Source organism: Pseudorasbora parva, chromosome 3 (assembly GCF_024679245.1).
Source record: "Pseudorasbora parva isolate DD20220531a chromosome 3, ASM2467924v1, whole genome shotgun sequence".
Taxonomy (NCBI): Eukaryota; Metazoa; Chordata; class Actinopteri; order Cypriniformes; family Gobionidae; genus Pseudorasbora; species Pseudorasbora parva.
This window is the reverse complement of record NC_090174.1, coordinates 51,500,089-51,514,356: the sequence shown is the minus strand read 5'-3', so window position 1 is coordinate 51,514,356 and position 14,268 is coordinate 51,500,089. Positions and strand designations below refer to the sequence as shown.

General features: G+C 36.8%; 1 protein-coding gene across 1 annotated transcript; it reads left to right on the top strand.

Moving 5' to 3' along the window:
- Positions 1-462: 462 nt before the first annotated feature.
- hspb8 (heat shock protein b8) lies at positions 463-14,154 on the top strand. The gene is made up of 3 exons (XM_067439409.1): positions 463-1,173; positions 3,763-3,826; positions 11,902-14,154. The coding sequence occupies exons 1-3, from the start codon at positions 783-785 to the stop codon at positions 12,095-12,097; spliced, it is 651 nt and encodes a 216-aa protein (XP_067295510.1). The 5' UTR covers positions 463-782; the 3' UTR covers positions 12,098-14,154.
- The last annotated feature ends 114 nt before the right edge of the window (positions 14,155-14,268 follow it).

Genomic DNA, 14,268 nt, shown 5'->3' with positions numbered 1-14,268 from the left:
CTAAGAGTTTACAGTATCTACTGGTGTGTCTTTTACATTTTCAAAGACTTGTGTACATAATATAATTGTATTATTGATAATAGTATTCTGCCAGAAAAGTCGAATAAAAGTAATTTGTTGATATTTTGTTTCTTAACACGCATTTTAAGTAAAGTTTTTGTGGCCACGTAGTTTTAACAGAAAGAAGACATCCTAAAGTATAACTTGGCGCATGTTTTTCTCGTACATTCTCCTACATGACGTGTGCAAAGAGGACTCGTTCGAAGAAGGTAAATGAGATACCGCATGCCGATGTTGTATTTCGTCACATTTCGTGTTTAGAACATTATTAGTGTTCTTCATATGAGTGTGTGACTCCTCTCCGGCCTTGAAGAGTGAGTAGTGTTCTATAATGAAGTGAATGAGTCATCTGTGGGAGGGTGAGATTGGACCAGTCGCTGTCCGGTAAAGTCACAGCCCGGGGTCTAAACTTGGATGGGGAGGGTCTTCAGTCAGCTGTCGTGCGCCACCGAGCACTTTCTGGACTTTATAGACCGGTAAATCACATATAAACCAGCGAGAGAGCACTTACACCGTCAGTAAACTTCTAGAACTCATACACAGCACAGTGGTAAGCTTAGGTGCGTGATCACGCGCCTGGAGAGTTTGTGCTATTGCTGCCAAGAAAAAAACATTTTTTTTAAATATAATTTTTATTAATTGACCCAATTTGGACATCCGAGAGGCAACGCAACATTCTGAACAAGAAAAGTTCTCTAAACTAACTTTCTCCAAGTTTCACAATGGCAGAGGGGGAGTACTACACTATGGGCAACCGACAGAGGATTCCACGGGATCCGTTCCGGGAACAGTCACTCGCATCTCGCTTTATGGAAGATGACTTTGGACTGCCACCCTTTCCCGACGAGTTATCGATGGACTGGCCCGGCTGGGCGAGACCTCGATTGAGCGCCCGCCTCGACGCGCCGTGGTCGGGCTCGTTGCGCACGGGCTTCCCGCGGACGAGCATGGGCTCGCCTCAGGGCTTCAGCACCAGGTACAGCGAGAGCCCTCGCCGATCCAGCGCGCCCTCGACCAACCCAGACGAGCCGTGGAAAGTGTGTGTGAACGTGCACAGCTTCAAACCCGAGGAGCTTAATGTCAAAACTAAAGAAGGTTTTGTAGAGGTGTCAGGTGAGAGAGAAAAAAAGTATAATGGTTGAGAAGGATGAGTTATGACAACACAAAATGAATTACCCTATAGTGCCTAACTCATATAGCCTATAATAATGAATCATGGGATAACGTGGAACGGAAATCTCACTCTAAAAATTGTGGGTTGTTTCAACCTATAGGCTATGTTTAGGTCACATATGGACAAACCTAAACATTGGGTTTCAAATTTTTATTTAAAACTTTAAAACATGGATTTAGATATTTTGATAACACTACAATACGGTTGTATTAGTTAACATTAGTTAATACATTAGTTAACATGAACAACACATCTGTTCGGCATTAGTTAATCTTTGTTAACTTTAGTTAATACATACAGCTGTTCATGGTTTGTTCATGTTAGTACACAGTGCATTAACTAATGCTAACAAGATTTTGATAATGCGATAGTAAATGTTGAAATTAATATTTTCATAGATAAATACATGCTTTATAGGTGTAGTTCATTATTAGTTCATGCACTGTAAAAAATTGTGGTGTTTTGTTGGTTTAACTAAGTAACCTGGTTGCCTTAACATGTTGAGTTTATTGAAATTAAAAATTTGAGTTGATACAATGAAGGAAATTAGTTTAATAAATAGAAACTCAAAATATTTTTGTATCTGAACCACATAAAAAATGTGATAAATCATGACAATAGCACAATTTGGCATGTTTCACTGCGTCATCAGAAATAACACACACAAAATTGCCCAATATGCTTACAAAATCTTTTAATAATCTTTTAATAAAGGTTGTCGAATCTCAAAAAATGTTCATTGTATTAACTCAAAATTTTAATTTCAATGAACTCAAAATTTTAAGGCAACCAGGTCATTTTCTTTCTAAATATTTTTTTTTACAGTGTGTTAACTAATGTAGTTAACTAATGAACCTTAAGTGTCCATCATTTACATGTGTGCTTTTACCTGGCACTTTCATCCAAAATTTGTAATTTACATTGCAATTAATATGAAACATAAGCAACTTTTAAAATTTTTACCAAGGCAGTTTTTGGTATTTTTTTAGTCATTATTCCAATATAAGGCCCCTTCTCACAAAATAATAAATAATTGTTAAGTATGAATTTATTATTTCATAGATCACACATAAATCATTTAGTGAGTTTTTTTTTTCTTCAGGCCACTAGTGAAAAGTCACCTTTTTCCCTTTTTTATATTTTAATTGAATTTGTCACATATCAGTCGTTCTTGAGATGTTATCCAACTTGATTTAAAAATGATCAAGAGGATTTTATGTGATAAAGCAAAGAACCTCGAAAGATACCTGGAAATAATGATAATTATAAAACATATGTGTTCCTTATTTTGCACCTTTTATATTCTTTCTTTTTATCAAAAAAAGTTAGTTTAAAGTTTTAAATAAATAAATTGAAATGGATTTGAAACATGGCCTTTCGGACCCCTTGCATCGCTGCTGTTGTCTCTGTGCTGCAGTTTGAGAATGGAAGGCCTATGGCATGACTTGCATATTTCCAGCAAATCTCTTGTAATTACCCACCTGCTGAGATCCCTTGAGGACCTCTCACATTAAACACACCGAATTAGTCCCATACTTCTCTCTTTAACTACTAAAGTTCTTTTATTAAACTTAAATTGTATATCTAATGTGGAAGAGTCAAAGGCCAGTTGCTGGCTTCTCCAGAAATACATTTGTTGACTGTGATGGCAGGACAGAAGTTCAGAGTTCAGGAGAGGGCGAAGGCGAAGGCCTGTTGCGCTGGGATTATTATAAACACTGGGCTGGTATTCCAGCTGGGTCACTCAGTCACAGTGAGAGGAGGGTGGGGACAGCAAGACTTAACGTCACATAACCTCATTCTAAAAGTGTCACACCGAGATATCCCAACTCCCCTGCACACTGTTCTTTTCACAGTACACCTTGAATATCAGCAAAACATTTAAGTTCGACTTTGTCCTGAAGGAAGGCACTACCAAACAAATGTCACAGCCATGTCTGAACCTCTTTGTTAAATAGGGAAAGGCCATTGCACAGTATGTCAGTAGGTAAATGTTTGTTTATGTGAATAGATTTTGCTCTCAAAATGGCTTGAATTATATTCCCTGTTGAAAGTGCAGATTATGAGCATGCTGATAGGAGATAATCAGTCAAATGTGTTTGTGCTCAAAGTGTTCTCTATTGTAGATATGTAGGCCACGTCGAGACACAGTATGGCATGACTGGCATTTAGTGACCAGCAGCTGCAGAGAATGAGGCCGAGAGGTTTTAAACAGGCTTTCTTGATTTGAAATAGCACACAATCATATGTAGTGTTGCCTGTAAAATGTGAAGGAGCAAAGAAAAAACTTACATGGTTAGAAAATCTGAGACTGATAAACCCGTTCAAGTCTAGTTTAATGCCAGTGTGTCAAAGGTCACACTTCTGTGCCAAACGAGCAACTGGGATTCACTTCTGTTGATGTTGTATTTAAAGCAACATCTTTTTGAAAGAAGTTCTTATTCAAGAGTGTTGTATTGTCGTATTGATCCCCTTTCTCAAAGGCATCGATCTCTGTCTTAACAACTGCCTTTATGTCTCTTCACCAGGGAAACATGAGGAAAAGCAAGACGAGGGCGGAATTGTTACCAAAAACTTCACGAAGAAAATTCAGTAAGTATGATGATTGTATCAAAAGTTTCCGGGGGCTTCTGGTTTGGAATCTTCTAGAATGAAGAAGCAACTTCCTGAGGAATGTCACTCTGTGTTATTAAAGCAACACAAAGCATTCCCACTCCTCCACCCACCCCAACCTCTCTGCTTTCTTCTTGCTCTTCAGAGAGTCAAATTGGATGGTAGAGGCAGAGGGAAAGAATCAAAGTTAGAGATAAAATAGACAGCATATCATGTGGCTCTGATGTCTGCAGTAATTAAGAGACATAGTGATTTGATTTTTTCCTGTCGCCATGCTGTTTCTCTGACAGAGAGGCACAGAAAGAGACTCTAAGGAAGAAAGAGAGCTTAATTATTGAACAAATCCAGCATTCTTGTACACTTTTGTTCAAATGTTTGGGGTCAGTAAGATTTAAGGAAGAACTTTCAGTTAACCAAAAGAGGAAGTAAAGACTTTTATAATGTTAGAAAAGATCAACTAAAATAAAAATATGAATAACTGTTTCCACATAAATATTATGCATTTGTAGGAGCTTCCCTTTCAGACGCAAAATTTATGGGAGAGAGTATTTAAATGAATCATGGAAGTAGATTTACTAAGGTTTGCGCTAGTTGGTTTTAGGGCTGTGCAATGTATCATATTTTTTTAATTATCGCAAATGTACATATCGCAATGTGCATATTACGACGGCATGCAATATCTGAATGATTTAAATAGGCTACTTCAACATTGAGAAAAGTGTAAGTTTTAGGTCAACTCATAGAGCAGAGAATAGATTGGGCACACGACTGTTACTTATGTGACTTGCTTGATGTTGATGCAGAATAAACCCAGACAGCGGAGGGGTCTTTCATCACTCTGAATGGGGTTTATTCTGCGAAAACAAATGGCTGGATGTACATTATCCTGCTTATTACACGGCTACTAGTCTCAAATAAATTAGACACAAAATATTGTCTTGAGATTAAATATTTTCTTAGCTTTTACGCAAAGCTTCCGCGAAGAAAAACAGTTCCAACCTGCTTTAAGCCTTTATCTATTGCCGCTAAATGTTGAAAATGAATGCTGAATGGGTCAGTTCACCCAAAAATGAAACCAAGCCTATGATTTACTCACCCTCAAGTTATCATAGGTGTATATGACATTCTCCTTTCAGACAAATATCGGAGTTATATTAAAAAGTCCAGGCTAACGTTAATCCCAGCAGTAGTTGTAGCTGTTTTTGAAGTCCATAAAACATGCAGCTGTCCGTCAAATAACGTGCTCCACGCGGCTTCGATGGGTTAATAGAGCCTTCCGATTCGAATCAATGCGTTTGTGTAAGAAAAATATCAATATTTAAAACTTTATAAAGGAAACCCGCTTTGAAGTCTTCCATTGTACCCATGGCTGTTTAAGTATTTAACAGCCACAAGATGGTGCCAGCATTGGCGGAGTAAAATCCTTATACTTGGGAGCAGCCACATATGAGGTGTTTCTCCCTCATATCTGCTTTGGGTTATGGTACATTGTGGCATTTATTTGTTGTTTAGAATCCAGAATTCCCTTAAATCTGTTGTTTTTATGAGTTTAATAAAGAACACGTCTTCTGTCCAAACATACCGTGACCTGTAAAAGCAAAAAACAGTTTCTAGTTTTGCGAAATATCCCTTTTTTAAGATTGCCTGAAAAACCAACTTATTCGAGTTTAGTTTTCGCGAAATTGATGTTTATACATTTGGGTGTATTTTCAATTCAAAATTTTGATTCGCGCAATTTGAAGGGTCACCAGAAACGCGGCTTTACATTAAATGGACTAAGCATAGAAGTAGTACCGGTCAAGATAACTCGTAGTACCCGGATGAGCGGTTGTTATCTGGAAATAACATACCGCTGGAATGCATGATTGACCAATCAGAATCAAGTATTTCACAGAGCCGTGTAATAAAAAGAGTTATTAAATGCAATAATTTGCGAAAAACAACAGTCTTGCACTGTTACCACACACACACACACACACACACACATGTTGGTCTATGTGGTTTACAGGGACTCTCCATAGGCGTAATGGTTTTTATACTGTACAAACCGTATTTTCTATCCCCTTACACTGCCCCTGCCCCTAAACCTACCCATCACAGGAAACATTATGCATTTTTATTTTCTCAAAAAAACATAATTTATTATGTTTTTAAGGCCATTTGAATTATGAGGACATTTGATATGTCCTCATAAACCACATTTATAGAGTAATACCAGTGTAATAGCCATTTAGTTATACAAATTTGTGTCCTCATAAACCACATAAACAGGCTCACACACACACACACACACACACACACACACACACACACACACACACACACACACACACACACACACACCGAAACTTGAATGATTAATGACATAAATGTTACAACAAAAACACTGCTGGTTACTTTCAGAAGTTGTAGCGATGCTTTCTTTTTTCCAGAAAGAATGTGAAACACAAATGATTTTATTCTCAGTTTTTAAACATTTTTTAAAATATAATTTAAATAGATTTTACCCACTAATTGCATTATTTAACAAGATATTGCATATCGCATTTTTCTTCAATATCGTATAGCAGTTTACTGTTTTTTGTGCCATTCTTTGCTGCCTGAAAAAGAATGTCTTAAAGCCGATGCTAATTTTTCCTGCTCTTGAAAGATGCTAGTCAATACAGACTAGCAACTTGAAGACTTGAAGAGCTAGTCATTACAGAAATGATCCAGCTGTGTATGTGTTCTTTATTTGTGCGTCACCAGTAGATCACACACTCCCATCAGCACTTTTTTTTCCTGGAATTGCTCTCTCACGCTAATTTGCCCTGTTTAGTAAATCTGGCCCTAAGTCTTTCTTCTACATCCAATCTAAACTGCTCTGTTAATTTGTTGCTGATCGGCCTTGTTGGTTGTATTAAATTCCAACAGTAACTTGGTTTCCATTACAGATTTGCGATATTTTCTAAATATTGATAAAAAAAAAAAAAACATTGCAAGTGATGGCATTTCCATTAACCGATGTTATGCGACTAAATCGTCATTTTTAAAGACAGGCGTGTAATCCGAGCATTAATAGCGGAGTAAAATCCTTATACTTGGGAGCAGCCACATATGAGGTGTTTCTCCCTCATATCTGCTTTGAGGTCTTGGTACATTGTGGCATTTATTTGTTGTTTAGAATCCAGAATTCTCTTAAATCTGTTGTTTTTATGAGTTTAATAAAGAACACGTCTTCTGTCCAAACATACCGTGACCTGTAAAAGCAAAAAACAGTTTCTAGTTTTGCGAAATATCCCTTTTTTAGGATTGCCTGAAAAACCAACTTATTCGAGTGTAGTTTCGCGAAATTGATGTTTATACATTTGGGTGTATTTTCGATTCAAAATTTTGATTTGCACAATTTGAAGGGTTACCGGAAACGCAGCTTTACATTAGCATTCTGCTAAGCTAAGAAAACAACACACTGGTCCACCAAAGCGTTTTTTCCACAGCTAGCGTATTTTTCCGATTATTTTCAATGGGAGTGCCTCGATTTTAAAACGGCATGAGTGTAACGATGGCCGTGAGTGTGAGAGGCGCTGGCCATCTATTTCACACTGAAGCGTTGACCGCTCTGCATTTCTTACCAGTCACCGAGAGTTGAAGAACGTTCAACTTTGGATAAAATGCAACGATTACTGTCACTCTTTATCACAGTGGAGGAGGGGCGGGTCCAATACCACAATGATCAACCTTCACATTTTTATACAGGGACAATACAGAAACAAACTATCTGTTTAACGACATAGGAACACTTCCGCTGATATTCCTAATCATAGCAAGCAAAGTGTCTCAAATAATAAAAGAAATATGCTGCGCTGCCAAAACTCTCTCTAGCGCCCAAAGCTAGCCGTTTTCAGCTGTCTAAAAAGAAACGCTTTGGTGGACACGTTGCCTTATAGAAGATACAGGCCACTCATAAATGAAAATGAGCGTTTTTATTGCTAGTTTTCAGTATTGAATGAAATCTCAATCTGGCATTTGCTTCCCAATGCTGCAATGTCTGAGTCACAGCGCAGGACGGTTGTAGCATTGCTTTGCTAATTGAATACTGTCAGGCCACTGCAGTCGGCTACATGCTAAGGTTTATATAAACTCGGCAGACGCTTGGCAACAAGTGTGGAACCTTCCAGCCTTATTTGGCCATGATGACTGACAAAGCTTAGGGACGCTCTCTCCTGCTATCTCTCGCTCTCTCTCCCTCTCTCTGTGTTGTGTCCTCTCACTCTCTTTCCAATAAAAAACAATACAGAATCTCTGCTCTAAGCCTGTGAGCTTTCTAACTAGGTAACATTTTAAAGTATCACAGGTGTCAAATACTAATCCAAACACTGCATCCAAAATCTCTTGCGTAGGTACTTATATTGAATAAGTATTTAATTTACCACCGCTAAGTAAGGACGTTCTATGAACGTGTGTATTAGGAGTGACCTGTCAGTGTCAGTTACATGCTTCACTTCCATTCACAAATCCTTTCCCATGGTCTCATGGAATGGTAAAGTGTCAATCTTATGCACACTTTAGACTTTTTTACTACTCTTTTATGAGTAGCCTACGGTGAATTCCGACTTACTTATTACTTATTTTGTCATTACTGTTTATCGCCTATATAGTAGAAAGTGTTTGATTTCAGATGCAGCCATTACTTTGTTCTTCTAGCCAAATTCCTTGTGGAGGAAGCATTTCCAGACAGGGTTTGGGATCAGTACGTTTGTTTTAAAGAAATTAATACTTTTATTCTGCAAGGATGTAATAAAAATGGATGAAAAGTGACAGATAATGTTACAAAAGATGTCTAATTTTATTCAAATAAATGCTTTTCTTTTTAACTTTTTATTCATCAAAGTATTCTGAGAAAATATGTAGCCTACCATGGTTTCCACAAAAAAGTTGTATTGATAATAATTAGACTTTCTTTTTCAACTTTGACATCACAGGAATCAAATACATTTGAAATATATTAAACTATAAAATAATAATTTTAAATTGTAATAATATTTCACAATATTACTGTTTTTATTGTATTTTTTATAATATAAATTCAGTGAAGAATTAAAAAAAATATTGCTGACCCCAAACTTTTGAACAGTAGTGTATTAGATATGTAAACTATTTAAAATAACACTTTATTTTTACAATGTATTTGTTACACGTTACTGTAACTATAGTAATAACTATAAATTATGCATTTTTACATGCAACTAACCCTACAACAAACCTAATCTGAACCATAACCCTATAGTAAGTACATGTAGTGAATTAATATTACTTATATGTATAACACTGTAACAAGGACAAAGTGTGACCGAATTTAGTTTAAATGTAATTGTACTTCCTTGCATTCAAATTTTAATAATTATTGCATACCCTTTGCCACGTCAATTTCAATTCAGAACTAGCAATGCAAAACATTTCATGAAAGGTTAGGATGTTGGATTAAACCCAACATGCACAGAAGAAAGGTTCTTACACAAACAATACCAGACAATGAACCGAGGTAACTAAGGGCTTGTATAGAGGGTATGCACGTGACGTCACTGACTGCAACTGCGTCTTGAATGACTGCGGGTTTAGCCAACGAATGGCAAAAAGACTGAGAAGCCGCATTGGTTTTCAGCGTGAATGCTGTGAAAACACACAAAATCAGGACTGGCGCCAGAGGGCGGACTGAGGGAGACGGACTTGACAATAGTGTGTAATTTTCTCTCTCAAACCACTGCCATTTGCTGCTTCTGCTACTGATTGCTTTTCGAGGGAAAAACTGCCCATAACTGCTGGTCTGTTTTTGTAATAATAGCATGTTATTAGCGAAAAAGAGTTGGCAAAAGATACAGTGCGTAATTTGTTCAATAATTCATTATTCAATTTCCAATGTGTTTTCGCTTTGGTGAGCAATGTATCCAATCACAGACATGTTTGTTGATTTCTTGGACGCAGTGGCCAATCACAGTTGTTGGTGTTAGAATCCACATTACCGCTCGAGTTTTTGTCCAGTGCTGAGTTTTGCATGCGCAAATCCTCGCTAACAAAGTGTAGACAGACATTATGTAAATAAGAGATTAATTGTGTCAGCTTCACTGACTAATATAGCGGAACTTTGTGAGATCGCGTTCATTGAATGAGTGACAGCGTTTAGTTATTATAAAGGGAGCGCTCTTTGCACACTGTCTAGGCGATATTAAAGAAAAGAATGAACAGGCCTATATAATATATTCACAATTTGAATAAAACTGTTGTTTTCCATTCTTGACAAGCTGCCACACACGCTTCAATATATAGGCCCACCCGCATCTCCCCTATTAAATCCAGTCATGCAGCAGCTCTTCTGCCACTCAGTCCAGCTGAGTATTCCGGCAGGAAATAAGAGGTGTCAATGCTTAGTTACGAGAACAGGTGTAGAGCTAATTAATAACCTAGATGACTAACTAGGAAGCAGAACAGAGAACAGAATGAAAACACAATGAAACTAAAGACTACATGTTACAATGTTGCTGATAGTGAGAGTTCATTTATATTGTTAAATACAATGATTTTATATAGCATTATAAAAACACTGCATTCGTCTCTCGAATCTCTAAAGCAGCCCCAAATGTTCCCCCACCTCTAGACATTTGCAGTAGAAGACCAGCAGGAAGTAGCTTTGTATGATATCACCATCCATTCATGTTCAAAACAAGTTCCACCCTTTCTCTGTAGAGCAGATATGAATTTATGGTAATTCAGCCTTAAAGGCATCACATTCAAACAGACAGTGAGAACTCCTCTCATTAAAACGGCTGCAGTCAGTCTGCCTGCTAGATGATTAGACTAGTGTGTAGATGGAAATTTCTGGTGATAAACTTTGCATCAGGAGGCGATTTGTAATAATTGGCAACAGATTCTATTTCTGAGCCCAGCACCTGGAGCAGCGCTCCCTCCCTTGCTCGCTCATTCTCTCTCTCTCTCTCTCTCTCTCTCTCTCTCTCTCTCTCTCTCTCTCTCTCTCTCTCTCTCTCTCTCTCTCTCTCTCTCTCTCTCTCTCTCTCTCTCTCTCTCTCTCTCTCTCTCTCTCTCTCTCTCTCTCTCTCTCTCCCTCTCTCTTATTGCAAGTGATGCCAGGCAGAACATTTAAATGAAAACCACAAAATGCATTGAGAATTATCTTCTAGAAACAAGCTGCCACATCAAAAATAAAGTTTGTTGAAAATTAAACCAAAATGAGAATATACTGAGTATACAAGGGCATAGTGTGTGCATTTCCCATGATGATTCCCATTCTGGGTTAATATTAACATAAAGACATGAGTTAGACCTCAGTTAGTCTTTTTTTAGGGTCATGTTCAGGCAGTTCAGTGTAGATGTTAATATTACACTGACTGAAAATGGTCAAGTTTTTATTGTAACATTTAGTTTCAAGCTTTATTTCAGCAACTGCAAGGTACAAAAACACTTTTTAAGGGGCAAAATATGGTGTGCATTTAGATATTTGATACCAGATATTTGGTAACACTTTAGTATGGGGAACACATATTCAATTATCTATGACTTTTGCCTCAATAAACTCCTAATTTACCGCTTATTAATACTTATAAGGTAATTATTGTAGTGTTTAAGTTTAGGTATTGGGTAGGATTAAGGGATGTAGAATATGGTCATGCGGAACAAGGCATTATGTGCTTTATAAGTACTAACAATATAAGCAGTTAATTGTGAGAACTGAACCCTAAAATAAAGTGATCAAATATGTATCAATGTACAACAACATTTTACAATTTGTATGCAAAAATGTTTAATAAAAAAATAAAAAGCTCCTTTTGTCAGTGTCAGTGAGGCACACTATTAAAAATAAAGGTTCTTTATTGGCATCTATGGTTCCAAATATAGAAACTTTCCATTGCACAAAAGGCTATTTATAGTGGAAAAAATGCTTCTTTAGATTATCAAAATATTCATCACTCTAAGAAAAAATGGAATGAAAAAAAATGGCATGAAAATATTTCTACTGGTGTAAAATGGACATCTTTCTGAACTCTCTCTCTCTTCTTTCACAGAATCCCCTCCGATGTGGACCCTGTCACTGTGTTTGCCTCTTTGTCTCCGGAAGGTGTTCTCATCATTGAAGCCCGACAGACCCCTCCGTACTACCTCTACAGCAGCGAAATGCCCGCAGAACCCATGGAAGAACCAGAGGCCAGATCGCAGGAACCCAGCATGGTTTCAGCCCAAGTCTTCGATGTCAGGGAGTGAACCGTTGCTCGCATCCCTGTGGTATTTGTCCCAGCCAGTGCTAAAATCTAGTTTTATCAGTTTCAAAAAATTACTTAAACCAAAGGTCCTTAAACTGCTAGTGAGTAGTACATAAACCAAAAGTTACTAGTACATGGTTGGATCAAATACCAGTAGCTATTACAGTTTCTATGAAGATTAACAAATGTGATAGAGCTACCGGTTAAGTGGGATGAGACTAGGCCCAATTTCTGTACGGCTGGAAATAGGCCTGGAAACATACTCTAAACACACGTAGATGCGAATGCATGATGGCACATCTAATTGTATATACTTAGCATACATTATTCTCAGTCATCAAGGGGGCGATAGAGTTCCCTTCAAATGTCAATAATTAAATGGATAGTTTACCCAAAAATAATATTTTATTCACCTATACGTTGTCCCAAACCTGTGGCTTTCTTTCCTCTATGGAACACAAAAGAAGATATTTTGAGTTTCTCAGTGTTTTAGGTTTATCTATAGGATCCAACACTGAGAAAAAAAAATTGTGTAATTTCTACATGAAAAAGTTTGTTCAGGCAGGAATATTAGAACTAAATGTCTTGAATATATATCTTTAACTTGATTCAATATTGTGGAAATTAAAGAATAAATATCAATGTCATAAATTTAAGTAAAACCTACTCAATTTTCCTGATACTGGTGTTCCCATCATGCACGAGGGCATGAATAATTAATAAGGTTGACCAACCACAACCATACTTTTCCAGCGGTTTTTAGTTTTAGTAGGTTGCCATTTTGTAACATTTGGAGTTAATTTTGTAGTCAAAATGACACCTTCATATTTAAAAACGATCCATCGAATGTTACAGTGAGTGTGTATTGTGTACCAAGTATTTTCGATCTCGTGTACATGTGAGAACCACATTACTTCTTTTATGTAGATATGGTGTCTACACAATATCTATTGTATTATTTACTTAGATGTTTCTAAGTAAAGCATACACTTTAAAAGTGTGGTTTAATTCAGTGATATGTTTTTTGAGTAAAAGTATTGCGAACCAAACTTTAACTAACTATTAATGACTCACTTTTACTGGCCAAATGAAGGTTACTTTTTTTCTTGGATAATTTTACTGACTTAGTTAAGTCAGTGACTAGAGTTTACTTAATGTAAATTTTACTATATGCAAAAATCTGTCTTTAAAAACTTGCAAAATAAAAATGAAGGTAAATGTACTTCAGTGAAGGCTGTATTAAACCCTTCTGACTTTCACTGTATAGACAAAAAAAAAAAATCTTCACAGCATTCTTTAAAATATATATTTTTTTGTGTGTGTGCCCATATGAAATGACATGAGGGCGAGTAAATAATCGAAAAGTAATTTTCATTGTAACTATATATATTCTTTTAACTAAAGTGCTAGGTGAATTAAGATTCTCTTTAAACGGTTGCTCTGCCATGTCGATCTGATCAAGTAGAAGATGACAATGAGAATGAGAATGTGATGTGTGCTTGAGTTCCATTGAGAAATTCCATTCAGACACATTTCAGATGTGAAATCAAGCTTGCGTATCGAATGTTTTTAGAGTATGTTTGACTTTCTGACTTGTTTTAAATGGAGGCTCTGTTTGAATCATCTGAATGTTTGTCACATTGGACTATTTATATGAAGGTCTTCTCTGAGAACTGGGCCTAAATGCTGGAGCTCTTTCTCAAGTGCTCAAGCACTGTATCTTCTTTCTTTCTTTCTTTCTTTCTTTCTTTCTTTCTTTCTTTCTTTCTTTCTTTCTTTCTTTCTTTCTTTCTTTCTTTCTTTCTTTCTTTCTTTCTTTCTTTCTTTCTTTCTTTCTTTCTTTCTTTCTTTCTTTCTTTCGTTCTCTCTTTGTGGGTGTTCTTTCTTTGTGTGTGTTTGTGTGTGTCGAGGGATGTATGCTATGCGTTTTTATAATAAATGAATTTTACGAAATCAAGCCTTTTATTTCTCCTCTCTGCAAATCCCTATCAGGTTAATAAATGAGCTGCATTACAAATAGAGCTAATGTTATTTACACCTGTTTGCTTAGCCCATGTATATAACCTTCGGATATTTCCGAGTAATAAATCAAGCATCACGCTCGCTTTGTTTCTCTTGGTCTCACAATCCTCTGTCCTCTATCACATCTGGGCGTTCAGATGGCAGATTGGC

Excerpts from the sequence above, each read along its gene's own strand:
- hspb8 (XM_067439409.1), top strand. The coding sequence starts at position 783 with ATGGCAGAGGGGGAGTACTACACTATGGGCAACCGACAGAGGATTCCA. Across the intron at positions 1,174-3,762 it reads AGGTTTTGTAGAGGTGTCAG|GGAAACATGAGGAAAAGCAA; the intron begins GTGAGAGAGAAA and ends TCTCTTCACCAG. Across the intron at positions 3,827-11,901 it reads AACTTCACGAAGAAAATTCA|AATCCCCTCCGATGTGGACC; the intron begins GTAAGTATGATG and ends CTTCTTTCACAG.